This window comes from Cetorhinus maximus, chromosome 4, assembly GCF_964194155.1.
Source record: "Cetorhinus maximus chromosome 4, sCetMax3.hap1.1, whole genome shotgun sequence".
Lineage (NCBI taxonomy): Eukaryota > Metazoa > Chordata > Chondrichthyes > Lamniformes > Cetorhinidae > Cetorhinus > Cetorhinus maximus.
The window spans coordinates 179542522-179570171 of NC_135882.1; the positions used below are offsets into that span (position 1 = coordinate 179542522).

Sequence of the window (27650 nt, forward strand, 5' to 3'; positions counted from 1 at the left end):
ACCTTCTGGTTGAACAGCAGATGGCAGCTCTTGCTTCACCATCACATTCACCTCCTCCCCACTGTTCAACACTCTTACTTTGTTCACTGCACACTCGATTTAGAATTTGTTCTTGATTCTGTATCCTCTCCAAAATCAAACCTGTCTTTTCCCTATTTCCTGTCTCCAGCCCACCCAGCTCACCTGCTTTTGTGACTCTCAGACTCAACAGGGCTCTCCTCACCCTCTGTAAACCCCACTGCCCGTGTCCCACTCCCCCAGCCCCACCTCCCTCTTCCAGCCCCCTATCTACACTCACTCCCACTGCCCGTGTCCCACTCCCCCAGCCCCACCTCCCTCTAACTCCAGCCCCCTGTCCGCACTCGCTCCCACTGCCCGTGTCCCACTCCCCCAGCCCCACCTCCCTCTAACTCCAGCCCCCTATCCACACTCACTCCCACTGACTGTGTCCCACTCCCCCAGCCCCACCTCTCTCTAACTCCAGCCCCCTATCCACACTCTCTCCCACTGGCCGTGTCCCACTCCCCCAGCCCCACCTCCCTCCTCCAGCCCCCTGTCCGCACTCACTCCCACTGCCCGTGTCCCACTCCCCCAGCCCCACCTCCCTCTAACTCCAGCCCCCTGTCCGCACTCTCTCCCACTGCCCGTGTCCCACTCCCCCAGCCCCACCTCCCTCCTCCAGCCCCCTGTCCACACTCTCTCCCACTGACCGTGTCCCACTCCCCCAGCCCCATCTCGCTCTAACTCCAGCCCCCTGTCCACACTCTCTCCCACTGCCCGTGTCCCACTCCCCCAGCCCTACCTCCCTCCTCCAGCCCCCTGTCCACACTCGCTCCCACTGCCCGTGTCCCACTCCCCCAGCCCCACCTCCCTCTAACTCCAACCCCCTGTCCGCACTCACTCCCACTGCCCGTGTCCCACTCCCCCAGCCCCACCTCCCTCTAACTCCAGCCTCTTGTCCACACTCTCTCCCACTGCCCGTGTCCCACTCCCCCAGCCCTACCTCCCTCCTCCAGCCCACTGTCCGCACTCGCTCCCATTGCCCGTGTCCCACTCCCCCAGCCCCACCTCCCTCCTCCAGCCCACTGTCCGCACTCTCTCCCACTGCCCGTGTCCCACTCCCCCAGCCCCACCTCCCTCTAACTCCAGCCCCCTGTCCGCACTCTCTCCCACTGCCCGTGTCCCACTCCCCCAGCCCTACCTCCCTCCTCCAGCCCCCTGTCCACACTCGCTCCCACTGCCCGTGTCCCACTCCCCCAGCCCCACCTCCCTCTAACTCCAACCCCCTGTCCGCACTCACTCCCACTGCCCGTGTCCCACTCCCCCAGCCCCACCTCCCTCTAACTCCAGCCTCTTGTCCACACTCTCTCCCACTGCCCGTGTCCCACTCCCCCAGCCCTACCTCCCTCCTCCAGCCCACTGTCCGCACTCGCTCCCATTGCCCGTGTCCCACTCCCCCAGCCCCACCTCCCTCTAACTCCAGCCCCCTGTCCGCACTCTCTCCCACTGCCCGTGTCCCACTCCCCCAGCCCTACCTCCCTCCTCCAGCCCACTGTCCGCACTCGCTCCCATTGCCCCCTGCTTGGTGACTGTGCTTTGGGTAATTTGGTCTCACATTGTGGAACTGCACCCCCGTTACCTTTAACAATGAATTGGAGAAATGTCTGACAGGATTGTGGGGGGGTGGAGCCGGGGATTGGGTGGATAGTTTTTGAACAGAAGGGATGATTGGCCTCCCTCTGTGCTGCCTCTTTTCCTTATTTACCCCACCCCCTCCACTATGCCATCCTTTTCTCCGCTTTTGAAGTTTTGCCATGTGCCCATCCTTCATCCAAATGTTTGACCAAGGGACCGAGATTATTGACTGTACCTTGACGACCATGTGAAGCATCATCTGCTGACCAGTCTTCCCAGGATATTTCCCTGCGATGTTCTTGGCTGACAAATCAAAGAGAGTGGCGCATGTCTCTGTGCATATGCTGTGGACTAACATCTTCTTCCCCACACCATGGGGACCAGCCAGAAGGATGGACTTTACCAGGGGAGCTTTCTCATGGAGAGGCTGGGAACCTGGAGATAGCAGGATGGAAACATACTGGCAGAGTTTACACGGTATGGGCTGGTGGTCAGGAGGACTTATTGACATCCTGGGTCTGTGGAACTGTGTCTCTGGATAATCAATCGTGGGCCCCAAGTCCTGGGTAGGAGCTGGGATGTGCTCAGAGAGTGTGGCTCAGTATTACCTTCACTCTCCCCAACCTTAAAAACTGGTCAAGTAATTAACAAACGAGGTTCACCACAGACCAGACTCTATGACTCTGTAAGTGTGAGGCTGCGTATTTTTATAGGAAGGATAAGGAGGGTCACTTATTACACGGAGGGTGTGAGACCGGGTGCGGTAGAGGAACAAAGGGGTCTCTGAGCACAAATGCACCGATCGCTGAATGCTGGGCCACGAGTTAGCACAACCGGAGAAAAACTAGCGAGGCTGCAGACTTTATATCTGGAGGGACAAACTTCAAAGCAAGGGACAAAAACAGAAATTGCTGGAAAATCTCAGCAGGTCTAACAGCCTTTGTGGAGAGAGAGACAGAGATAACGTTTTGAGTCCGTATGACTCTTCTTCAGAGCTAAAGAGAAGTAAAACACATTTTTTACTCCTTTTTTACTCCCCTTTAGATCTGATGAAGAGTCACACGGAGTCGAAACATTAATTCTGTTTCTCTCTCTCCACAGATGCTGTTAGACCTGCTGAGATTTTCCAGCAATTTCTGTTTTTGTTTCAGATTTCCAGCATCCGCAGTATTTTGCTTTTATGCTGCAGGAGAATTAGGTTCAGGTACAATTGCAGGCAGCACATTATAAAAAGGATATAGAGGCACTGGAGAGAGTGCAGAGAGATTTACTAGGATAACACCAGAAATGTGTGGATTTACTTATCAGGAAAGGATTGACAGGCTGGATCTCTTCTGTCCTGTCACTAATAGAGTCATGAACAGAGTTCTTTAAAATGATGAAAGGTTTTGATCGAGTGGATACAGACAGAATGTCTCCACTTGTGAGGAAGGATATAACTAGAATGTGGAACTCACTCCCACTGGGAATGGTTGAAGAGAATAGTGTAGATGCATCTCAGGGGAAAATAGACAAGTAGATGAGGGAGAAGGGAAGGTGAGTAAAGATGGGAGGAGACTCAAGTGGAGCATAAAACCACCATAAAGACTGGTTGGGCCAAAGGGCCTGTTTCTGGGCTGTGTATCATGTATCATCCTATGAAATCTGAGCGACGTGACCACAAATGAACAATAAGATGGCTGGAATGGGCCTAGCTTTGCAGGCTGGAATACAACAAAAAGCCTCTGTCATGAGAGGGACAAGTCACTATGATGCCAGTCAGTCATCCTGTGTTAGGGTTAGGGATAGGGCCAGGATTAGGGTTAAGGTTAGGCTTAGGGCTAGGGTTCAGGTTAAGTTTAAGGTTAGGTCTAGGTCTAGGTTTAGGTTTAGGGTTAGTGTTAGGGTTAGGGTTAGGTTCAGGGCTAGGGTTTAAGGCTAGGGTTAGGGTTAGATCCAGTTTTAGGATTAGGTTTAGCATCAGGGCTAGGGTTACGGCTGCATTAGGGTTAGGGTTAGGGCTACTTTTAGGGTTAGGGTTAGTGTTAGGTTTAGGGTTAGGGTTAGGGCTAGGGTTTGCATTAGATATAGGTTTAGGGTTAGGGTTAGGGTTAGGGTTAGGGTTAGCCATTCCAATCTTAAACATCAGATACCATGACATAAGTCATAGTGTCATAGAGTTATAGAGGCATACAGCACAGAAACAGGCCCTTCAGCCCATCGTGTCTGTGCTGCCCATCAAGCCCCTAGCTATTCTAACCCCATTTTCCAGCGCTTGGCCTGTAGCCCTGTGTGCTTTGGCGTTTCAAGTGCTCATCTAAATACTTCTTAAATGTTGTGAGGGTTCCTGCCTCTACCACCCCCTCAGTCAGTGTGTTCCAGATTCCAACCACCCTCTGGGTGAAAAAATCCCCCCTCAAATCCCCTCTAAACCTCCTGCCCCTTACACCAGGTACTCCACTGCCCTGAGAGACAGCGCCCAATCACCATGTTACCATGAGTGAGGAAACCGGGGCAGAATTCGAATTCGACAAACTGCCCAGTCCAGTCTCAAACCTCAACAGCTCCTTTCCCCGATCTCCAATACCACTCTCCTTCCCCTCTCACTGCTCTGGCCAACACTTACCCCTCAACCACCATCACTGAAAGAGCCACGCTGATCACTGATTCTCATCTTGTTAGCGGGTGAATCTAATCCCGATATTACAGCAGGTACATCGCGGGGAGGGAGGCGGTGGGATTGTCACTGGACTGGAATTCCCAAGACCCAGGGTAATACTCCGGGGACCAGAGTTCGAATCCCATCACAGCAGATGGTGAAATTTGAATTCAATAAAAATCTGGAATTAAAAGTCTAATGATGAACATGAACCATTGTCGATTGTTGTAAAAACCCATCTGGTTCACTAATGTCCTTTAGGGGAGGAAATCTATCGTCCTTACCTGGTCTGGCCTACATGTGACTCCAGACCCACAGCAATGTGGTTGACTCTTAAATGCCCTCTGAACAAGGGCAATTAGGGATGGGTAATAAATGCTGACCCAGCCAGCGACACCCACACCCCGTGAACAAATAAAAAAAACCTAGGAGTGCCACAGAATCCGAACCCAACTAATGAGAATATTGACTCTAAATTCGGGTTATGGCTAGGGTTAGGGTTAGGGTTAGGGTCTGGAACGCACTGTCTGAGAGTGTGGGGGAGACAGGGTCAATCGAGTGGTTAGGATCTGGAATGCACTGTCTGAGAGTGTGGGGGAGACAGGGTCAATCGAGTGGTTAGGATCTGGAACGCACTGTCTGAGAGTGTGGGGGAGACAGGGTCAATCGAGTGGTTAGGGACTGGAATGCACTGTCTGAGAGTGTGGGGGAGACAGGATCAATCGAGTGGTTAGGGTCTGGAATGCACTGTCTGAGAGTGTGGGGGAGACAGGGTCAATCGAGTGGTTAGGATCTGGAATGCACTGTCTGAGAGTGTGGTGGAGACAGGGTCAATTGAGTGGTTAGGATCTGGAATGCACTGTCTGAGAGTGTGGGGGAGACAGGGTCAATCGAGTGGTTAGGGTCTGGAATGCACTGTCTGAGAGTGTGGGGGAGACAGGGTCAATCGAGTGGTTAGGGTCTGGAATGCACTGTCTGAGAGTGTGGTGGAGACAGGGTCAATCGAGTGGTTAGGGTCTGGAACGCACTGTCTGAGAGTGTGGGGGAGACAGGGTCAATTGAGTAGTTATTACCTGGAATGCACTGTCTGAGAGTGTGGTGGAGACAGGGTCAATCGAGTGGTTAGGGTCTGGAACGCACTGTCTGAGAGTGTGGTGGAGACAGGGTCAATCGAGTGGTTAGGATCTGGAATGCACTGCCTGAGAGTGTGGGGGAGACAGGGTCAATCGAGTGGTTAGGATCTGGAATGCGCTGCCTGAGAGTGTGGGGGAGACAGGGTCAATCGAGTGGTTAGGATCTGGAATGCGCTGCCTGAGAGTGTGGGGGAGACAGGGTCAATCGAGTGGTTAGGGTCTGGAATGCACTGTCTGAGAGTGTGGGGGAGACAGGGTCAATCGAGTGGTTAGGATCTGGAATGCACTGTCTGAGAGTGTGGTGGAGACAGGGTCAATCGAGTGGTTAGGGTCTGGAATGCACTGTCTGAGAGTGTGGTGGAGACAGGGTCAATCGAGTGGTTAGGGTCTGGAATGCACTGTCTGAGAGTGTGGGGGAGACAGGGTCAATCGAGTGGTTAGGGTCTGGAATGCACTGTCTGAGAGTGTGGTGGAGACAGGGTCAATCGAGTGGTTAGGGTCTGGAATGCACTGTCTGAGAGTGTGGTGGAGACAGGGTCAATCGAGTGGTTAGGGTCTGGAATGCACTGTCTGAGAGTGTGGGGGAGACAGGGTCAATCGAGTGGTTAGGGTCTGGAATGCACTGTCTGAGAGTGTGGGGGAGACAGGGTCAATTCAAAAGTGAATTCAAAATCTACCCAATTGCATTGTTCTCAATGGATTCCAGCATTTTGCCCATAACAGGTGTTAGTCTAACTGGCCGCTAGTTTCCTACTTTCTGTCTCCTTCCTTTCTGAATTAGAGGAGTCACATTCGCTATTTTCCAATCTGATGGGTCCTCTCCTGAATCTCAGGAATTTTGGTAAATGAAAACCGATGCAACTATCTATCTATCTCAGCAGCTGCTTCTTATAAGACTCTAGGATGAAGTCCATCAGGACCTGGGGATTTGTCAGCTTTTAGTTTTAATAATTTTCTCAGTCCCTTTGCCTGATGATTGTAATTGTTTTAAGTTCCTGCCATCTTTGTAGCATCCTAATTATTTAATTATTTTACCGATTAAATTTTAATTAATGTTTCTACTCCTGCCTATGCTTATATTCTTATTATTTCAATAAATGTTCTACTCAACACCAATTGAAATTCAGAGTGAAGATAAATAGGAAATACTCACCAGCCAATCAGGTGCTCTCTTCCCTCTCCCGCCACACTTTGGCTTTTCTTGCTCGATGTGGGTTTTGACTGCCTCCTGATGGCAGATTGGACAACCTGCTGCTGCTCGCACTGCTTCCCGAAGCTGACCTTTCACCCCAGTGCGGACCCCTGACTGCCAGTAGATAAGTGGAGATTTTGCACCCACGTGGTCAGTCCTGAGCGTCCCCTCTTCCCCATGTCCTGCTGCAGAGCAACCCCGAGCTGGCCTGGAGTGACATGTTTACACAGGAATGGCCCAGTATAAATGTGACCAATGACAAGGAAATCATTGGGGCAGGATTGTTGAATGGAGAGCAACTTCAATGGGACCCTGTTGTGGTTATTTCTGTCCTTTAAGCTAGCTCCCTCCAAATACAACCCATGGTCTGGGACAGCCCAATGGCCTGTGTGGGGAGACAGAGCGATGTCACTTACCTAAGGGCAAAATGGCGTACATCGCAATGATCTGTCGGATATCGTACAGCGATGGCATCGGGCTGATGTTAGCGTGGAGTAGCGTGCTTCCCAGGTAACTGAAATCTCCTGTGGAAACATCACCCAATCATCAGTCCAGAATGTCATTGGAGAAGATGTGGGTGAAGAGCGGGTGGAGGGAGAGAGGCAGGGGGAGGGGGCTGGAGGGACAAGAAGAGGGAGCTAAGCGATCCCACAACCAACGGATCAGATCTAAGCTCTGCAGTCCTGCCACATCCAGTCGTGAATGGTGGTGGACAATTAAACAACTCACTGGAGGAGGCTCCACAAATATTCCCATTTCCCCTCAATGATGGAGGAGCCCAGCACATCAGTGCAAAAGATAAGGCTGAAGCATTTGCTACAATCTTCAGCCAGAAGTGCCAAGTGGATGATCCATCTCAGCCTCCTCCACAGGTCCCCAGCTTCACAGATGCCAATCTTCAGCCAATTCAATTCACTCCATGTGATATCAATGCCATATAAATACTGTGGCTACAAGAGCAGGTCAGAGGCTAGGAATCCTGAGGCAAGTAACTCACCTCCTGACTCCCCAAAGCCTGTCCACCATCTACAAGGCACAAGTCAGGAGTGTGATGGAATACTCCCCACTTACCTGGATGAGTGCAGCTCCCACAACACTCAAGAAGCTGGACATCATCCAGGACAAAGAAGCCCATTTGATTGGCACCACATCCACAAACGTTCACTCCCTCCACCACCGATGCACAGTAGCAGCAGTGTGTACCATCTACAAGATGCACTGCAGGAATTCACCAAGGCTCCTTCAACAGTACCTTCCAAACCCACGACCACTACCATCTAGAAGCAGATAGACGGGAACACCACCACCTGGAAGTTCCCCTCCAAGTCACTCACCATCCTGACTTGGAAATATATCACCGTTCCTTCACTGTCGCTGGGTCACAATCCTGGAATTCCCTCCCTAACAGCACTGTGGGTGTACCTACACCACATGGACTGCAGCAGCTCAAGAAGGCAGCTCAGCACCACCTTCTCAAGGGCAATTAGGGATGGGCAATAAATGCTGGTCCAGCCAGCAAAGCCCACATCCCGTGAATAAATAAAATAAATCAGGATTTCCTCAAATTGAACTGACCCAACCTCAGGTATTTCATCAAATCCCCACAAGCAACCCATAATATCAGCTGATAGCTGGAAGACGTGGTAGAGGACAGTAACCCAGGTGAATTTAGATGCTGAAGGGGCTCAGATAGGCGCTTCTGTGGCTGTGAAAGAGACACCAGGATGATATGTTGCCTCCCTGGTGCCAGGGTCCAGGATGTCTCTGATCGGGTACGGGACATTCTGAAGGGGGAGGGAGAACAGCCAGAGGTCGTGGTTCACATTGGTACTAACGACATAGGCAGGAAGAGTGACGAGGTCCTGCAGCGGGAGTTCAGGGAGTTAGGCAAAAAGTTAAAAAACTGGACCTCTAGGGTTGTAATCTCAGGATTATTCCCTGTGCCACGTGCCAGTGAGGCTAGAAATAGGAAGGTAATGCCGCTGAACACGTGCTGAACAGATGGTGTAGGAGGGAGGGTTTCCGATATCTGGATCAGTGGGATCTCTTCCGGGGCAGGTGGGACCTGTTCAAGAAGGACGGGTTACATCTAAACTGGAGGGGCACCAATATCGTTTTAAGAATAAATTAGATAGATACATGGATGGGAGAGGTCTGGAGGGTTACGGACTAGGTGCAGGTCAATGGGACTAGCGGAATAATATTTTGGCACAGACTAGAAGGGCTGAATGGCTTGTTTTCTGTGCTGTAGTGTTCTATGGTTCTCTGGTTCTATCCTGGCTGCGAGGTTTGCTAGTGTCACTCGGGAGGGTTTGAACTAGTATGGCAGGGGGGTGGGAACCAGAGGAATAGGTCAGCAGGGGAAATAAATGACTGGGAACCAGTGAATATGGCCAGTAGGACTAAGAGGAAGGGCAGGCAGGGAGAAATTACTGAACACAGTGGGACTGGGGGTCTGAAATGCATTTGTTTTAATGCAAGATGTATAACAGGCAAGGCAGATGATCTTAGAGCTTGGATTAGTACTTGGGACTATGATGTTATTGCTATTACAGAGAATTGGTTGAAGGATGGACAGGATTGGCAGATAAACGTTCCAGGATTTAGATATTTCAGGCAGGATAGAGAGGGATGTAGAAGAGGTGGGGGAGTTGCACTGCTGGTTAAGGGGAATATCACAGCTGTACGACAGGAGGACACCTCGGTGGGCTCATGCAGCGAGGCAATATGGGTAGAGCTCCGGAATAGGAAGGGTGCAGTCACAATGTTGGGGGTTTACTATAGGCCTCCCAATTGCCGGCGGGAGATCGAGGAACAGTTATGTAGGCAGATTTTGGAAAGATGTAAAAGCAATAGGGTTGTTGTGGTGGGTGATTTTAACTTTCCCTATATTGACTGGGAATCACTTAGTGCTCGGGGTTTGGATGGTGCAGAATTTGTAAGGTGTATCCAGGAGGGCTTCCTGAGACAATATGTAGATAGTCCAACTAGGGAAGGGGCAATACTGGACCTGGTATTAGGGAATGAACCCAGCCAGGTGGTCGAAGTTTCAGTAGGGGAGCATTTCGGGAAAAGTGACCATAATTCAGTAAGTTTCAAGGTACTGGTGGATAAGGATAACAGGAGTCCTTGGGTTAAGGTGCTTAATTGGGGGAAGGCTAATTATAACAATATTAGGCAGGAACTGAGGAATCTAGACTGGAGGCAGATGTTTGAGGGCAAATCAACAACTGACATGTGGGGGGCTTTCAAACGTCAGTTGATAAGAATTCAGGACCGGCATGTTCCTGCTAGGATGAAGGATAATAAGCATGGCAAGTTTCAGGAACCTTGGATAAGGAAGGATATTGAGAGATTAGTCAAAAAGAAAAGGGAAGCATTCATAAGGGCTAGAAGGCTGGGAACAGATGAAGTCCGTGGAGAATATAAAGAAAGTAGGAAGAAACTTAAGCAAGGAGTCAGGAGGGCTAAAAGGGGTCATGAAAAGTCACTGGCAATCAGGATTAAGGAAAATCCCAAGGCCTTTTATACATATATAAAAAGCAAGAGGGTAGCCAGGGAAAGGGTAGGCCCACTGAGGGACAGAGGTGGGAATGTGTGTGTGGAGCCAGAAGAAATGGGAGAGATACTGAATGAATACTTCTCATCAGTATTCACCAAAGAGAAGGACTTAGCGGTCGATTTGTCTAGGGAAGAGTGTGTAGATAGCCTGGATCATGTTGAGATCAAAAAAGAGGTGTTAGGCGTCTTGAGGAATATTAAGGTGGATAAGTCCCCTGGGCCAGATGGGATCTACCCCAGAGTACTGAGGGAGGCAAGGGAGGAGATTGCTGGGGCCTTGACAGAAATCTTTGTATCCTCACTGGCTACGGGTGAGGTCCCAGAGGACTGGAGAATGGCCAATGTTGTTCCATTGTTTAAGAAGGGTAGCAGGGATAATCCAGGAAATTACAGGCCGGTGAGCCTTACGTCAGTGGTAGGGAAATTATTGGAGAAGATTCTTCGTGACAGGATTTACTACCATTTGGAAGCAAATGGGCGTATTAGTGAGAGGCAGCATGGTTTTGTGAAGGGGAGGTCGTGTCTCACTAACTTGATCGAGTTTTTCGAGGAAGTGACAAAGATGATCGACGATGGAAGGGCAGTGGATGTTATATACATGGATTTCAGTAAGGCCTTTGACAAGGTCCCTCATGGCAGACTGGTACAGAAGGTAAAATTGCACGGGATCAGAGGTGAGCTGGCAAGATGGATACAGAATTGGCTTGGTCATAGAAGACAGAGGGTAGCAGTGGAAGGGTGCTTTTCTGAATGGAGAGCTGTGACTAGTGGAGTTCCGCAGGGATCAGTGCTGGGACCTTTGCTGTTTGTAGTATACATAAATGATTTGGAGGAAAATGTAACTGGGCTAATTTGTAAGTTTGCAGACGACACTAAGGTTGGAGGAGTTGCAGATAGTGAAGAGGACTGTCAAAGGAGACAACGGGATATAGATCGGTTGGAGACTTGGGCGGAGAAATGGCAGATGGAGGTTAATCCGGACAAATGCGAGGTAATGCATTTTGGAAGGTCTAATACAGGCAGGAATTATACAGTAAATGGCAGAACCCTTAAGTGCATCGATGGGCAGAGGGATCTGGGTGTACAGGTCCACAGGTCACTGAAAGTGGCAACGCAGGTGGATAAGGTAGTCAGGAAGGCATATGGCATACTTGCCTTCATCGGCAGGGGTATTGAGTATAAAAGCTGGGAAGTCATGCTGCAGCTGTATAGAACCTTGGTTAGGCCACGCTTGGAATATTGCGTGCAATTCTGCTCACCACATTACCAGAAGGATATGGAGGCGTTGGAGAGGGTGCAGAGGAGGTTTACCAGGATGCTGCCTGGTCTGGAGGTTATTAGCTATGAGGAGAGGTTGGAGAAACTCGGATTGTTCTCACTAGAGCGACGGAGATTGAGGGGCGACTTGATAGAAGTTTACAAAATTATGAGTGGCATGGACAGAGTAGATAGTCAGAAGCTTTTTCCCAGGGTGGAAGAGTCAATTACTAGGGGACAGATTTAAGGTGAGAGGAGAAAACTATAGAGGAGATGTGCGGGGCAAGTTTTTTACACAGAGGGTAGTGAGTGTCTGGAATTCGCTGCCAGAGGAGGTGGTGGAAGCAGGTACGATAGTGGTGTTTAAGAGGCAGCTTGACAAATACATGAATAGGATGGGAATAGAGGGATACGGACCCAGAAGTGCAAAATGTTTTAGTTGATGGGCAATATGATCGGCGCAGGCTTGGAGGGCCGAAGGGCCTGTTCCTGTGCTGTACTTTTCTTTGTTCTTTGTCAAGGGTCGGGTGCTGGGCTGAGTGACTGGGAGCCTAGGGGTCAGATGGAAGGGTTTTGGTGTGAGACTGGGAAGGGTAGTGGGCTTGTTCAGGTGAAGCATCTCATCAGAACGAGGGAAACAGGAGCATTCACTCACCTAAATATTCAGATAAAGGAACCTGTGGAACTGCTTTCAACAGACCTTGTTCAATCAGCTCATCGCAGAGTGAGGCGAGGGTCCTGAAACACAACAACATGGTCAAAACATCTGGGTCCAGATGCAATGTGGGACATTCGGGAGCAATGCTACTCCTGGAATGTCGGAAACGCAGAAGCCAATTTATGTTTAGTGAACTGCCACAAACAGCAATGTGACAGTGGCCATATGATCTATTCTTGAGGAGTTAGTTGATGGGCAAATATTGGCCCAGGACAGTGGGGAGAACCCACCTGCTCTTCGAAATAGCGCTGAGTGGTACTTTACATTGACCCAAGAGGGCAGAGACTCAGTTTAAAGTCTCACCTGAAAGATGGCACCTCTGACAGTGCAGCACTCCCTCAGTACTGACCCTCTGACAGGGGGTTAGGCAGGGATGGCCAGAATGGGGATCAGGGTGGGGGTCGGGTGGGGGTGGGGGTTGGGGTGGGGGTGGGGGTGGGGGTGGAGGTGGGGGTGGGGGTGGGGGTCGGAGTCAGGGTGGGGGTCGGGGTGGGGATCAGGGTGGGGGTGGGGGTTGGGGTGGGGGTGGGGGTGGGGGTCGGAGTCAGGGTGGGGGTCGGGGTGGGGATCAGGGTGGGGGTGGGTGTTGGGTTGGGGGTGGGGGTGGGGGTGGGGGTGGGGGTGGGGGTCGGGGGTCGGGGTGGGGGTGGGGGTCGCGGTGGGGGTGGGGGTAGGGGTGGGGGTGGGGGTGTGGTGTTGGGGGTGTGGTTGGGGGTGGGGGTCGGGGTGGGGGTGGGGGTGGGGGTCGGGGTGGGGGTGGGGGTTGGTGTGGGGGTCGGGGTGGGGGTGGGGGTGGTGATCGGGGTGTGGGTGGGGGTGGGGGTGGGGGTGGGGGTCGGGGTGGGGGTGCGGGTGGGGGTCGGGGTGGGGTGTTGGGGGTGTGGGTGGGGGTGGGGGTCGGGGTGGGGGTCGGTGTGGGGGTCGGGGTGGTGATCGGGGTGTGGTTGGGGGTCGGGGTGGGGGTGTGGTGATCGGGGTGGGGTGGGGGTCGGGGTGGGGGTGGGGGTAGGGGTGGGGGTCGGGGTGGGGGTGGGGGTCGGTGTGGGGGTCGGGGTGGGGGTGGGGGTGGTGATCGGGGTGTGGGTGGGGGTGGGGGTGGTGATCGGGGTGTGGGTGGGGGTGGGGGTGGGGGTGTGGGTGGGGGTGGGGGTCGGGTTGGGGGTGGGGGTCGGTGTGGGGGTCGGGGTGGGGGTGGGGGTGGTGATCGGGGTGTGGGTGGGGGTGGGGGTGGTGATCGGGGTGTGGGTGGGGGTGGGGGTCGGGGTGGGGGTGGGGGTCGGTGTGGGGGTCGGGGTGGGGGTGGGGGTGGTGATCGGGGTGTGGGTGGGGGTGGGGGTGGTGATCGGGGTGTGGGTGGGGGTGGGGGTGTGGGTGGGGGTGGGGGTCGGGGTGGGGGTGGGGTCGGTGTGGGGGTCGGGGTGGGGGTGGGGGTGGTGATCGGGGTGTGGGTGGGGGTGGGGGTGGGGGTGTGGGTGGGGGTCGGGGTGGGGGTGGGGGTCGGTGTGGGTGTCGGGGTGGGGGTGGGGGTGGTGATCGGGGTGTGGGTGGGGGTGGGGGTGGTGATCGGGGTGTGGGTGGGGGTGGGGGTGGGGGTGTGGGTGGGGGTGGGGGTTGGGGTGGGGGTGGGGGTCGGTGTGGGGGTCGGGGTGGGGGTGGGGGTGGTGATCGGGGTGTGGGTGGGGGTGGGGGTGGGGGTCGGGGTGGGGGTGGGGGTCGGGGTGGGGGTGTGGTGTTGGGGGTGTGGGTGGGGGTGGGGGTGGGGGTGGGGGTCGGGGTGGGTGTCGGGGTCGGGGTGGGGGTGGGGGTCGGGGTGGGGGTGGGGGTGGTGATCGGGGTGGGGGTGGGTGTGGTGATCGGGGTGTGGGTGGGGGTGGGGGTGGGGTGGGGGTCGGGGTGGGGGTGTGGTGTTGGGGGTGTGGGTGGGGGTGGGGGTCGGTGTGGGGGTCGGGGTGGGGGTGGGGGTGGTGATCGGGGTGTGGGTGGTGATCGGGGTGTGGGTGGGGGTGGGGGTGGTGATCGGGGTGGGGGTGGGGGTGGGGGTGGTGATCGGGGTGGGGGTGGGGGTGGGGGTGGTGATCGGGGTGGGGGTGGGGGTGGGGGTGGGGTAATGCGGTGCTAGGTGAGGGGGGTGGGTTCAGAGCCCACATTCAGTAAGAAAAATCGAGGTGTGTTACCACAGGGTTAGGGTTAGTGATTGGCTGGTGGGAATTTCTTATTTACCTTATTTAAACTCAGGAATTTAAAATTGGGGTGAATAGAATATTATTTTGAATTGATAAGTATATAAGCACAAGCAAGACTATTAATTTAAAAAAAGGAATTAGTTAATATATATGAAAGTTGGCAAAGCAGGTGCTGTTGTCACTGCAGAATATAGAAACTCCTGGACCCCAATGGGATCCCGGCTGCAGTTAGTGTCTGCGGCTCGAGGAACTTCGGCTCAGAGTCATCGAGCTGGAGGCCGAGCTGCAGACACTGCGACACTTCAGGGAGGGGGAGGTTACCTGGACACTTTGTACGAGGAGGCATTCACACCCCTTAGGATAGGGTCTTCTGATTTGGTCAGTGGTCAGTGACAGGAGGCTGTGACCCTGTGTCACCCTGGATCTACCTGAAAGCAGATGGACGCCCAGCTGAGTGCCAAGCCTCAGTGTTACCTCCAGCCAGGGTCGGTGCTGGTGATGGGGTCAGTAGACTCACATTACTGATGGTGGAAACACTCACACATCAGCCCCATCATCAACCCGAGGGTCACATAGAGCTCGAGATCATCAGACAATCTTTGAACCTTTTACCTATCAGCTGTGAAGTCTTTCTCCTTCTTCTTTGCACCTTTTCCTTTACCTTTACGCTGAACAAAAATAGAACAACATCAATTCAGATGTGAATCAGTCAAGATGCACGTGGATGAGACAGTATCTGATAAAGTTCCACACGTCAGGCTTTTGGAGGAGTGCCCGATCAAGTCAGGTGTAGTTGCGACTAATGGAAATTAACAAATCATCAACTGAGCCAGTTCAGGCCGGTGGATGGAGTGTGTGAGAATAAATGGGGTGTTGGAGCTGTAACATCCCCTCAGGGCTTGGTGCTGTGGTCACTCTCGGATGGGAGCTGAGTGCTGTGGTCACTCTCGGATGGGAGCTGAGTGCTGTGGTCACTCCCGGATGGGAGCTGAGTGTTGTGGTCACTCTCGGACGGGAGCTGAGTGCTGTGGTCACTCCCGGATGGGAGCTGAGTGCTGTGGTCACTCTCGGACGGGAGCTGAGTGTTGTGGTCACTCTCGGATGGGAGCTGAGTGCTGTGGTCACTCCCAGATGGAGCTGAGTGCTGTGGTCACTCTCAGATGGGAGCTGAGTGCTGTGGTCACTGTCGGATGGGAGCTGAGTGTTGTGGTCACTCTCGGATGGGAGCTGAGTGCTGTGGTCACTCTCGGACGGGAGCTGAGTGCTGTGGTCACTCCTGGATGGGAGCTGAGTGCTGTGGTCACTCTCGGATGGGAGCTGAGTGTTGTGGTCACTCTCGGATGGGAGCTGAGTGCTGTGGTCACTCCTGGATGGGAGCTGAGTGCTGTGGTCACTCTCGGATGGGAGCTGAGTGCTGTGGTCACTCTCGGATGGGAGCTGAGTGCTGTGGTCACTCTCGGATGGGAGCTGAGTGCTGTGGTCACTCTCGGATGGGAGCTGAGTGCTGTGGTCACTCCCAGATGGAGCTGAGTGCTGTGGTCACTCTCGGATGGGAGCTGAGTGCTGTGGTCACTCTTGGATGGGAGCTGAGTGCTGTGGTCACTCCCGGATGGGAGCTGAATGTTGTGGTCACTCTCGGATGGGAGCTGAGTGTTGTGGTCACTCTCGGATGGGAGCTGAGTGTTGTGGTCACTCTCGGATGGGAGCTGAGTGCTGTGGTCACTCCCAGACGGGAGCTGAGTGCTGTGGTCACTCTCGGATGGGAGCTGAGTGCTGTGGTCACTCTCGGATGGGAGCTGAGTGCTGTGGTCACTCTCAGATGGGAGCTGAGTGCTGTGGTCACTCTCGGATGATGATGATGTAAGTCCCCAATGTTTCTGCCGTGTGATCCAAGCTCTTAAACAACAGGCGGTCAATGGAAAGAGCCTGTGTGACCCTGTGACCCAAAAAACATCTACTTAACCCCAAATGTTAACATTGTCCTTTCTGTGGAAAATGATCAAAACAACCTGCAAAATGTCGATCCCTGTCTCACAGTCAAGTCCTGGGCAGCAGGATGGTCAACATTTACTAACAACATTCAGATAGAAACACAGGGAGATTGACGTAACTAATATACCAGAACATGGACAGTTTACCAAGGCAATGGTGATGATAGTGAGTTGAGGGGTAATGGAGAAGGAGGGATTGAGGGATATGGAAAATGGAGGGATTGAGGGATATGGGTAGGAGGGATTGAGGGACTGAGGAATATGGGAAGGAGGAGGGATTGAGTTTTATGGGGAGAAAGAGGGATTGAAGGATATGGGGAGAAGGAGGGATTGAGGGATATGGGGAGAAGGAGGGATTGAAGGATATGGGGAGAAGGAGGGATTGAGGGATATGGGGAGAAGGAGGGATTGAGGGATACGGGGAGAAGGAGGGATTGAGGGATATGGGGAGGAGGGATTGAGGGATATGGGGAGAAGGAGGGATTGAGGGATATGGGGAGAAGGAGGGATTGAGGGATACGGGGAGAAGGAGGGATTGAGGGATATGGGGAGGAGGAGGGATTGAGGGATACGGGGAGAAGGAGGGATTGAAGGATATGGGGAGAAGGAGGGATTGAGGGATACGGGGAGAAGGAGAGATTGAGGGATACGGGGAGAAGGAGGGATTGAGGGATACGGGGAGAAGGAGGGATTGAGGGATATGGGGAGAAGGAGGGATTGAAGGATACAGGGAGAAGGAGGGATTGAGGGATACGGGGAGAAGGAGGGATTGAAGGATACGGGGAGAAGGAGGGATTGAGGGATACGGGGAGAAGGAGGGATTGAGGGATTTGGGGAGAAGGAGGGATTGAGGGATACGGGAAGAAGGAGGGATAGAGGGATACGGGGAGAAATTGGGATTAGAGGATACGGGGAGAAGTTGGGATTGAAACATAGAAACTAGGAGCAGGAGTAGGCCATTTGGCCCTTCGAGGCTGCTCCGCCATTCATTATGATCATGGCTGATCATCTAACTCAATAACCTGCTCCTGCTTTCTCCCCATATCCTTTGATCCCTTTCGCCCCAAGAGCTATATCTAACTCCTTCTTGAAAACATACAATGTTTTGGTCTCAACTACTTTCTGTGGTTATGAATTCCACAGGCTCACCACTCTCTGGGTGAAGAAATTTCTCCTCATCTCAGTCTGAAATGGTCTACCCAATATCCTCAGACTGTGACCCCTGGTTCTGGACTCCCCACCATCGGGAACATCCTTCCTGCATCTACCCTGTCTAGTCCTGTTAGAATTTTATAGGTTTCTATGAGATCCCCCCTCATTCTTCTGAACTCCAGTGAATATAATCCTAACTGACTCAATCTCTCGTCATATGTCAGTCCCGCCATCCCAGGAATCAGTCTGGTAAACCTTTGCTGCACTCCCTCTACAGCAAGTACATCCTTCCTCAGATAAGGAGACTAAAACTGCACACAATATTCCAGGTATGGTCTCACAAAACCCTGTACAATTGCAGCAAAACATCCCTGTTCCTGTACTCGAATCCTCTGGCTATGAAGGCCAACAAACCATTTGCCTTCTTTACCGCCTGCTGCACCTGCATGCTTACCTTCAGCAACTGGTGTACAAGGACACCCAGGTCTCGTTGCACATTCCCCGTTTTCAATTTATAGCCATTCAGACAATAATCTGCCTTCCTGTTTTTGCTACCAAAGTGGATAACCTCACATTTATCCACATTATACTGCATCTGCCATGCATTTGCCCACTCACTCAACTTGTCCAAATCACACTGAAGCATCTCTGCATCCTCCTCACAGCTCACCCTCCCACCCAGCTTTGTGTCATCTGCAAATTTGGAGATATTACATTTAGTTCCCTCAACTAAATCATTAATATATATTGTGAATAGCTGGGGTCCCAGCACCGATCCCTGCGGTACCCCACTAGTCACTGCCTGCCATTCGGAAAAAGACTCGTTTATTCCTACTCTTTGTTTCCTGTCTGCCAACCAGTTTTCTATCCATCTCAATACACTACCCCCAATCCCAAGCACTTTAATTTGACATGCTAATCTCTTATGTGGGACTTTGTCGAAAGCCTCCTGAAAGTCCAAATAAACCACATCCACTGGCTCCCCCTCATCAACTCTACTAGTTACATCCTCGAAAAATTCCAGTAGATTTGTCAAGCATGATTTCCCTTTCATAAATCCATGCTGACTCTGTCCGATTCTGCCACTGTTTTCCACGTGCTCAGCTATTAAATCTTTTATAATGGACTCCAGAATTTTCCCCACTACCGACGTCAGGCTGACTGGTCTATAATTCCCTGTTTTCTCTCTACCTCCCTTTTTAAATAGTGGGGTTACATTAGCTACCCTCCAATCTGTAGGAACTGTTCCAGAGTCTATAGAATCTCGGAAGATGACCCCCAATGCATCCACTATTTCTAGGGCCACTTCCTTAAATGCTCTGGGATGTAGATTATCAGGCCCTGGGGATTTATCGGCCTTCAATCCCATCAATTTCCCCAACACCATTTCCCTACTAATACTGATTTCTCACTAAACCCTGTGTTCCCCAGCATTTCTGGTATGTTATTAGTGTCCTCCTTTGTGAAGACAGAACCAAAGTCTGTATTTAGCTGGTCAGCCATTTCTTTGTTCCTCATTATAAATTCCCCTGTTTCTGACTGTAAGGGACCTACATTTGTCTTCACCAATCTTTTCCTCTTCACGTACCAATAGAAACTTTTACAGTCAGTTTTTATGTTCCCTGCAAGTTTACTCTCATACTCTATTTCCTCTTCTTAATCAATCCCTTGGTCCTCCTTTGCTGAATTCTAAACTGCTCCCAATCCTCAGGTCCGTTGTTTTTTCTGGCCAGTTTGTATGCCTCTTCCTTGCATCTAATACTAACTCTAATTTCCCTTGTAAGCCATGGTTTGGCCACCTTTCCTGTTTTACTTTTGTGCCAGACAGGAATAAGCAATTGTTGTAGTTCACCCATGTTCTCTCCAATGTAGAGGAAACCGCATTGGGAGCAGCGAATGCAGTAACTAAATTGAGGGAAGTGCAAGTGAAATGCTGCTTCACTTGAAAGGAGTGTTAGGTCCCTTGGACGGTGAGGAGAGGGGAAATAAAGGGGCAGGTGTTGCACCTTCTGCGTTTGCATGGGAAGGTGCCGTGGGAGGGGGTTGAGGTGTAGGTTGAGGTGCCATGCGCCGCCATATGAACACACTCGACCTCTCCCTCCAGCAGCACCGCCGCTCCCTTTATCAAAGCTGTCCGTGCCCCCAGTTTCATTTTATTCTTCGTCTCATCCGACGCCTCAACAAGAAACTTTGTCTCTTTCTTTCAGGTGCAAAGGAACGCAAGTTCCAACAACTCATCGACACCAACACCCATCTAGGACCCTCCACCCCTGCCTGTCCCCATCCCGTCTTCCAATCCCAGCCCCGGCCGTGTATTCACCATACCCCCTGACCTTCCCCTCTCCGACGCTGAACGTTCAGTGCTCAGCAAAGGACTTAGTTTCATACCCTTACGCCCTCATCTCAATGAATTTCGGGCTCGGCATGATGCTGAACTCTTCTTCCGCCGTCTTCGTCTCCGTGCTCACTTCTTTGGGCAGGAGTCCTCACCCTGTTCAACGGATCCTTTTGCCCACCTCCAATATTCTCCCTCCACCTGGACCCCTCCCTCTGGATTCTTACCTTCTCTTGATCTTTTCAGTGAGAACTGTCGGCGCGACATTAGTCGTCTCAATTTCTCTGCTCCTCTCACCCATTCTAACCTGTCTCTCTCTGAACTCACTGCACTCCGTTCTCTCAGGTCCAACCCTGACATTGTTATCAAACCCGCTGACAAGGGTGGTGCTGTTGTTGTCTGGCACACTGACCTCTACCTCGCAGAGGCTGAGCGTCAACTCGCAGACACTTCCTCTCACCTCCCCCTGGACCATGACCCCGCCACAGAACATCAAGCCATTGTTTCCAGGACTGTTACTGACCTCATCTCCTCTGGAGATCTTCCTTCCACAGCTTCCAACCTCATAGTCTCCCAACCTCGAACGGCCCACTTCTACCTCCTACCCAAAATCCACAAACAGGACTGTCCCGGCAGACCGATCGTGTCAGCCTGTTCCTGCCCCACGGAACTCATTTCTCGTTATCTTGACTCCCTTCTCTCTCCCCTTGTCCAGTCCCTTCCCACCTACATCCGCGATTCCTCTGACACCCTACATCATATCAACAATTTCCAGTTCCCTGGCCTCAACCGCCTCCTCTTCACCATGAACGTCCAATCCCTCTACACCTCCATCCCCCACCGGGATGGTCTGATGGCTCTCCGCTTCTTCCTCGAACAGAGGCCCGAACAATCCCCATCCACCACTACTCTCCTCCATCTGGCTGAACTTGTTCTCTCACTGAACAATTTCTCCTTTAACTCCTCTCACTTCCTCCAAATAAAAGGTGTGGCTATGGGTATCCGCATGGGCCCCAGTTATGCCTGTCTCTTTATGGGGTATGTGGAACATTCCTTGTTCCAGTCCTACTCCGGCCCCCTCCCACAACTCTTTCTCCGGTACATCGATGATTACTTCGGTGCTGCTTCATGCTCTCGTCTGGACCTGGAAAAATTTATTAATTTTGCTTCCAATTTCCACCCCTCCATCATTTTCACATGGTCCATCTCTGACACTTCCCTTCCCTTCCTTGACCTCTCTTTCTCAACATCTGGTGATAGACTGTCCACCAATATCCATTACAAGCCTACCGACTCCCACAGCTACCTCGACTACAGCTCCTCACACCCCGCTTCCTGTAAGGACTCCATCCCATTCTCTCAGTTCCTTCGCCTCCGTCGCATCTGTTCTGATGATGCCACTTTCAAAAACAGTTCCTCTGACATGTCCTCCTTCTTCCTTAACCGAGGTTTTCCACCCACGGTGGTTGACAGGGCCCTCAACCATGTCTGGCCCATCTCCCGTGCATCCGCCCTAACGCCTTCTCCTCCCTCCCAGAAACATGATAGGGTCCCCCTTGTCCTCACTTATCACCCCACCAGCCTCCGCATTCAAAGGATCATCCTCCACCATTTCCGCCAACTCCAGCATGATGCCACCACCAAACACATCTTCCCTTCACCCCCCCCGGCGGCATTCCGTAGGGATCGTTCCCTCCGGGACACCCTGGTCCACTCCTCCATCACCTCCTACACCTCAAACCCCTCCCACGGCACCTTCCCATGCAACCACAGAAGGTGCTACACCTGTCCCTTTACTTCCCCCCTCCTCACCGTCCAAGGGCCCAAACACTCCTTTCAAGTGAAGCAGCATTTCACTTGCACTTCCCTCAATTTAGTCTACTGCATTCGCTGCTCCCAATGCGGTCTCCTCTACATTGGAGAGACCAAACGCAGACTGGGTGACCGCTTTGCAGAACACCTGCGGTCTGTCCGCAAGCATGAACCAGACCTCCATGTCGCTTGCCATTTCAACACTCCACCCTGCTCTCTTGCCCACATGTCTGTCCTTGGCCTGCTGCATTGTTCCAGTGAAGCTCAACGCAAACTGGAGGAACAGCACCTCATCTTCCGACTAGGCACTTTACAGCCTTCCGGACTGAATATTAAGTTCAACAATTTTAGATCATGAACTCTCTCCTCCATCCCCACCCCCTTTCCGATCCCCCTTTTTCCTATAATTTACATAGATTTTTCTTTTCCCACCTATTTCCATTATTTTTAAATGTATTTCCATCCATTGTTTTATCTCTACCTTTTAGCCTTTTTCAATCCCTTCACCCCACCCCACCCCCACTAGGGCTATCTGCACCTTGCTCGTCCTGCTTTCTACCCTTAATTAGCACATTCCTTAGATAATATCACCACCTTCAACACCTCTTTGTCCTTTTGTCTGTGACAGCTTTTGGTTATTCCACCTATCACTGGCCCTCTATCCAGCTCTACCTGTCCCACCCCCCCTTAAACCAGCTTATATTTCACCTCTCTTCTATTTTTACTTAGTTCTGTTGAAGAGTCATACGGACTCGAAACGTTAACTGTGTTCCTCTCCGCAGATGCTGCCAGACCTGTTGAGTTTTTCCAGGTATTTTTATTTTTGTTTTGGATTTCCAGCATCCGCAGTTTTTTGCTTTTATCAGGAATAAACAATTGTTGCAGTTCACCCATGCACTCTTTGAACGTTTGCCATTGCCTATCCACCGTCATCCCTTTAAATAACATTTCCCAATCCTTCATAGCCAACTCGCGCCTCATACCATCGTAGTTTCCTTTATTAGGATTCAGGACCCTAGTCTCAGAATCAACTACTTCACTCTCCAGCTTGATGAAGAATTCTATCATATTATGGTCGGTCATCCCCAAGGGGCCTTGCACAATTAGATTGCCAACTATTCCTTTCTCATTACACAATACCCAGTCTAGGGTGGCCTGTTCTCTAGTCGGTTCCTCTACATATTGGTCCAGAAAACCATCCCGTATACACTCCAGGAATTCCTCCTCTGCGCTATTGTTACTAATCTGATTTGCCCAATCTACATGCAGGTTAAAGTCACCCATAAATACAGATGTTCCTTTATTGCACGCGTCTCTAATTTCCTGTTTAATGCCATTCCCAACATTACCACTACAGTTTGGGGGTCTATATACAATCCCACTAACATTTCTTGCCCCTTAGTGTTTCTCAGCTCTACCCATAGAGATTCCACATCGTCGGAGCTAATATCTTTCCTCACTATTGTGTTAATTTCCTCTTTAACCAGCAATGCAACTCCGCCGCCTTTTCCTTTTTGTCTGTCCTAAATACTGAATACCCCTGGATGTTCAGTTCCCATTCCTGGTCACCCTGAAGCCATGTCTCCGTAATCCCGACTATATCATACCTGTTTACATCGAGGGATCGAGGGATTGATCGATACATTGAAGGATATGGGAAGAGGGTGGGTAGGGTTTGGGATATGGGGAGAAGTTGGTGGGATACATGGGGTAGAGAATGAAGCCCATTGCACTGATTTAATTGGTTGGAATACACTTTGCTCTGATGATACCTTTTTTGGTTTGGCCTTTGATTTGGAAGGGTCTCTGAAATCTCCCTCCACAGCCATTCGCAAATTCTTCAATTCCTCTCTCATCAGCTCGTCCACCTGTTGGTATCAGAGGGAAGGAAGTCTCTGTCAGTCCAACAAACTAAAACTAAATCTGCTCTCCGTCCTCTGCTCCAACTCTAGTCTCAATAACCCTTGGGGGGGGTCTGATAAACCCATTGGGGGTGCCTGTTTAACCCTGTCTGAGTGTGATTAACCCTCTGGGGTAGCTGATTAACCCATTGGGGGTCTAGGAGGGCCTGGATTGACCCTTTGGGGCTCACACAGTGAATCCTGGTTCTTTCTGGGGATACACAGCTGAGGTAGATACGTCAGCACTTTCTCCACAGATACAACCTTCATCCAGAGGAGCTTAATCCGACTCAGCCTGTTTCTTGCTCACAGTGGTCCCTTGGCCCACGATGTTCCCATTCCCGTTATACTGAGGGTTGTTCATTCCAAGGTGTTCAGTTTCCTAATGCAGTGTGAAACACACTGTGAATATAACTGTTCCAAAACAATTCACTGTGGATCCTGCCAATCTCCCACCAGCAGATGGTTGGAGCAACCAGGCGGGAGATACCAGCATTTCCTCGACTGGACACTGAGGGAAGGGAAAATGCACCCATTCCCAGTATCTGTGGTCTCTGCAGGGGGCTTCAGTCTGTGTGAGTGGGTGGGGGTCAGCTTGGACACAGTGGGGAGGTGGAGAAATTTCTGAAGGAGAGAATCTATCTCCACTTGGAGAGGCAAGGTTTGATCAGGGATAGTCAGCATGGCTTTGTCAGAGGGAGGTCATGCCTAACAAATTTGATTGAATTTTTTGAGGAGGTGACCAGGTGTGTAGATGAGGGTAGTGTAGTTGATGTAGTTTATATGGATTTCAGCAAAGCCTTGGACAAGGTCCCACATGGAAGACTTATAAAGAAGACAAATGCACATGGGATACAGGGTAATTTGATAAGGTGGATTCAAAATTGTCTTAGTTGTAGGAGGCAGAGGGTGATGACAGAAGGATGCTTTAGTGACTGGAAGCCAGTGTCCAGTGGTGTACCACAGGGATCTGTGCTGGGTCCCCTATTATTTGTCATTTATATAAACGACAGAGATGATTATATGGGGGGTAGGATTATTAAGTTTGCGGATGACACAAAGATTGGCCGGGTGGTTAACAGTGAGTTTGAGTGTCTTGGGCTACAGGAAGATATAGACGGGATGGTCAAATGGGCACATAAGTGGCAGATGGAATTTAACCCTGAAAAGTGTGAGGTGATACACTTTGGAAAGAGTAATTTGACAAGGAAGTATTCAATGAACGGCATGACACTAGGAAGTTCTGAGGAACAAAGGGACCTTGGCGTGTGTGTCCATAGATCTCTGAAGGTGATGGGGCATGTTAGTGGGGTAGTGAAAAAGGCATATGGGACACTTGCCTTTATCAATCGAGGCATAGATTACAAAAGTAGGGAGGTCATGTTGGAGTTGTATAGAACCTTGGTGAGGCCACAGCTGGAGTACTGTGTGCAGTTCTGGTCGCCACTTTATAGGAAGGATGTGATTGCACTGGAGGGGGTGCAGAGGAGATTCACCAGGATCTTGCCTGGGATGAAACATTTAAGTTATGAAGAGAGGTTGGATAGACTTGGGTTGTTTTCCTGGAGCAGAGAAGACTGAGGGGCGACCTGATCGAGGTGTACAAGATTATGCGGGGCATGGACAGGATGGATAGGGAGCAGCTGTTCCCCTTAGTTGAAGGGTCAGTCACGAGGGGACATAAATTCAAGGTGAGGGGCAGGAGGTTTAGGGGGGATGTGAGGAAAAATTTTTTTACCCAGAGGGTGGTGACGGTCTGGAATGCACTGCCTGGGAGGGTGGTGGAGGCGGGTTGCCTCACATCCTTTAAAAGTACCTGGATGAGCACTTGGCACGTCATAAAATTCAAGGCTATGGGCCAAGTGCTGGTAAATGGGATTAGGTAGGTAGGTCAGGTGTTTCTCACGTGTCGGTACAGACTCGATGGGCCGAAGGGCCTCTTCTACACTGTGAGATTCTGTGATTCTGGGGGGTATCAGTGTGGGTTTGAGCTCGGAGACGGGGTTTGGGGGAGGGGTCAGTCTGGTTTCCGCTCGGACTCCCACCTGAAATCGGATCTCGGTCTCCACCTCCTTTCTCTTTGTCTCTTTCTCCAGTTCCACATCATGCTGCTGTCTCAGGTTGGTGGATTCATCACGTTCCTTCCACACAGCTGGGAGGCAAGAACACTGCTGTTAAACTGGAGGCATTGACCCGATTATGGACATCACTAAATCACATTTTATTCACCTTTTTACTTTCCCCTGATCACACACAGTGCCTCCTGAAGGTGGTGACCCTCACTGGGCTCTGACAGCCCAGGACTGTGAGCAGCCCATTCACATGGGAGCCGGGTTTACACACTGACTGGTTAGATACAGACGCCTATCATAGTGTCTCCAACACTGATTGCAGACTGCAGGGAAATCTCTGGCCTCAATTAGCAGTTTACAACTCTAGCAAGCTGCATGTATACGGATCACCAACCAGGGACACACACACACAGTCTCACTGCACAGACACCATCTCACTGCACAGGCACAGAGACACACACACACACAGTCTCGCTGCACACACACACACACACACACATACATACACACACACACTCACTGCACAGACACAGTCTCACTGCACAGGCACAGAGACACACATACACACACACACACCCCCACACAGATTCACTACAGAGACACAGTCTCACTACACAGACACACACACATACACACACACACACACACACACACACACACACACAGATTCACTACAGAGACACAGTCTCACTGCACAGGCACAGAGACACATACACAGAGACACATATACAGACACACATACACAGATTCACTACACAGACATAGTCTCACTGTACATACACAGACACACACACACACAGACTCACTACACACACACAGTCTCACTGCACAGACACAGACATACACATACACACACACACACACACACAGATTCACTACAGAGACACAGTCTCACTACACAGACACACATACACAGACTCACTACACAGACACAGTCTCACTGTACATACACAGACACACACACACACACACAGGCTCACTACACACACACAGTCTCACTGCACAGACACAGACACACACACACAGATTCACTACAGAGACACAGTCTCACTACACAGACACACATACACAAACTTACCTACACAGACTCACACACGCACACACAGACTCACTACACAGACACACACACACATACACAGATTCACTACACAGACACAGTCTCACTGCACATACACAGACACACACACACCCAGACGCACTACACACACACAGTCTCACTGCACAGACACACACACATACACACAGTCTCACTGCACAGACACAGACACACAGTCTCACTGCACATACACAGACACACACACACACAGACTCACTACACACACACACAGTCTCACTACACAGACACACACACAGATTCACTGCAGAGACACAGTCTCACTACACAGACACACACACACACACGCACACACACAAACTTACTTACACAGACACACACACGCACACACGGACTCACTACACAGCACCTTTTGGATGCCGTACAGGCCGTGATGTCCTCTACCCCTGCTTTGGCCAAAGACCAGCAAGCAAAGTCTCACCAATCCAGCATGGGAGATGGTGTCAGTGCAGGTCAGCGTCAATGCCCTGCAGAAGAGGACAGCCACCCAGTGCCACAAGAGGATGAATGGTCTCCGTTCTGCCGGTTAACTCACTTTTCTAATCACTCTCAACTCACACACTCCCAAACCCATCACACATCCATAGGGATCTCACACCTCAACATCACTAACTCTCACACACACCCTCACATCTCCACCAGGCTCATATCCTCTGGAACTCGCGCCTTCATCCTGTCCATGGCTCCGCTCGCCACACAAACATTCCAGGCAGTGCCATGTGTCCCACTCACACTCTCTCCACCTGTTTCCATGCAGGAGAAGCTGGCTCACAGCCGCAGGGAGAGGTCCCAGACCGGGGGTGGAGTGGCCCACATTAGGTCCCTCACTCACTTTGAGGAATGTGCTATCGCACTGACTCGTGAGGACGCGGACCCTGCCTGTGGCGAAGGTGAGGTTGGCAGCGAATACCCTCGCGAGGATCCTGCACCACATCCTCTCTCTCTCAACACAACTG

The 27650-nt window shown here is 51.4% G+C and overlaps 1 protein-coding gene across 1 annotated transcript in view; it reads right to left on the reverse strand.

Annotated features, from left to right (window-relative positions):
- Positions 1–27650, reverse strand: part of LOC144679401 (dynein regulatory complex protein 11-like) — a 181258-nt gene that overhangs the window by 27541 nt on the left and 126067 nt on the right. Inside the window, exons 8-13 of the mRNA XM_078539758.1 lie at positions 25554–25660; positions 23380–23475; positions 14930–14985; positions 12072–12154; positions 7015–7122; positions 1871–2070 (exon numbers count right to left, since the gene is read on the reverse strand). Coding sequence (XP_078395884.1) covers positions 1871–2070; positions 7015–7122; positions 12072–12154; positions 14930–14985; positions 23380–23475; positions 25554–25660 — 650 coding nt within the window. The remainder of the gene's footprint in view (positions 1–1870; positions 2071–7014; positions 7123–12071; positions 12155–14929; positions 14986–23379; positions 23476–25553; positions 25661–27650) is intronic.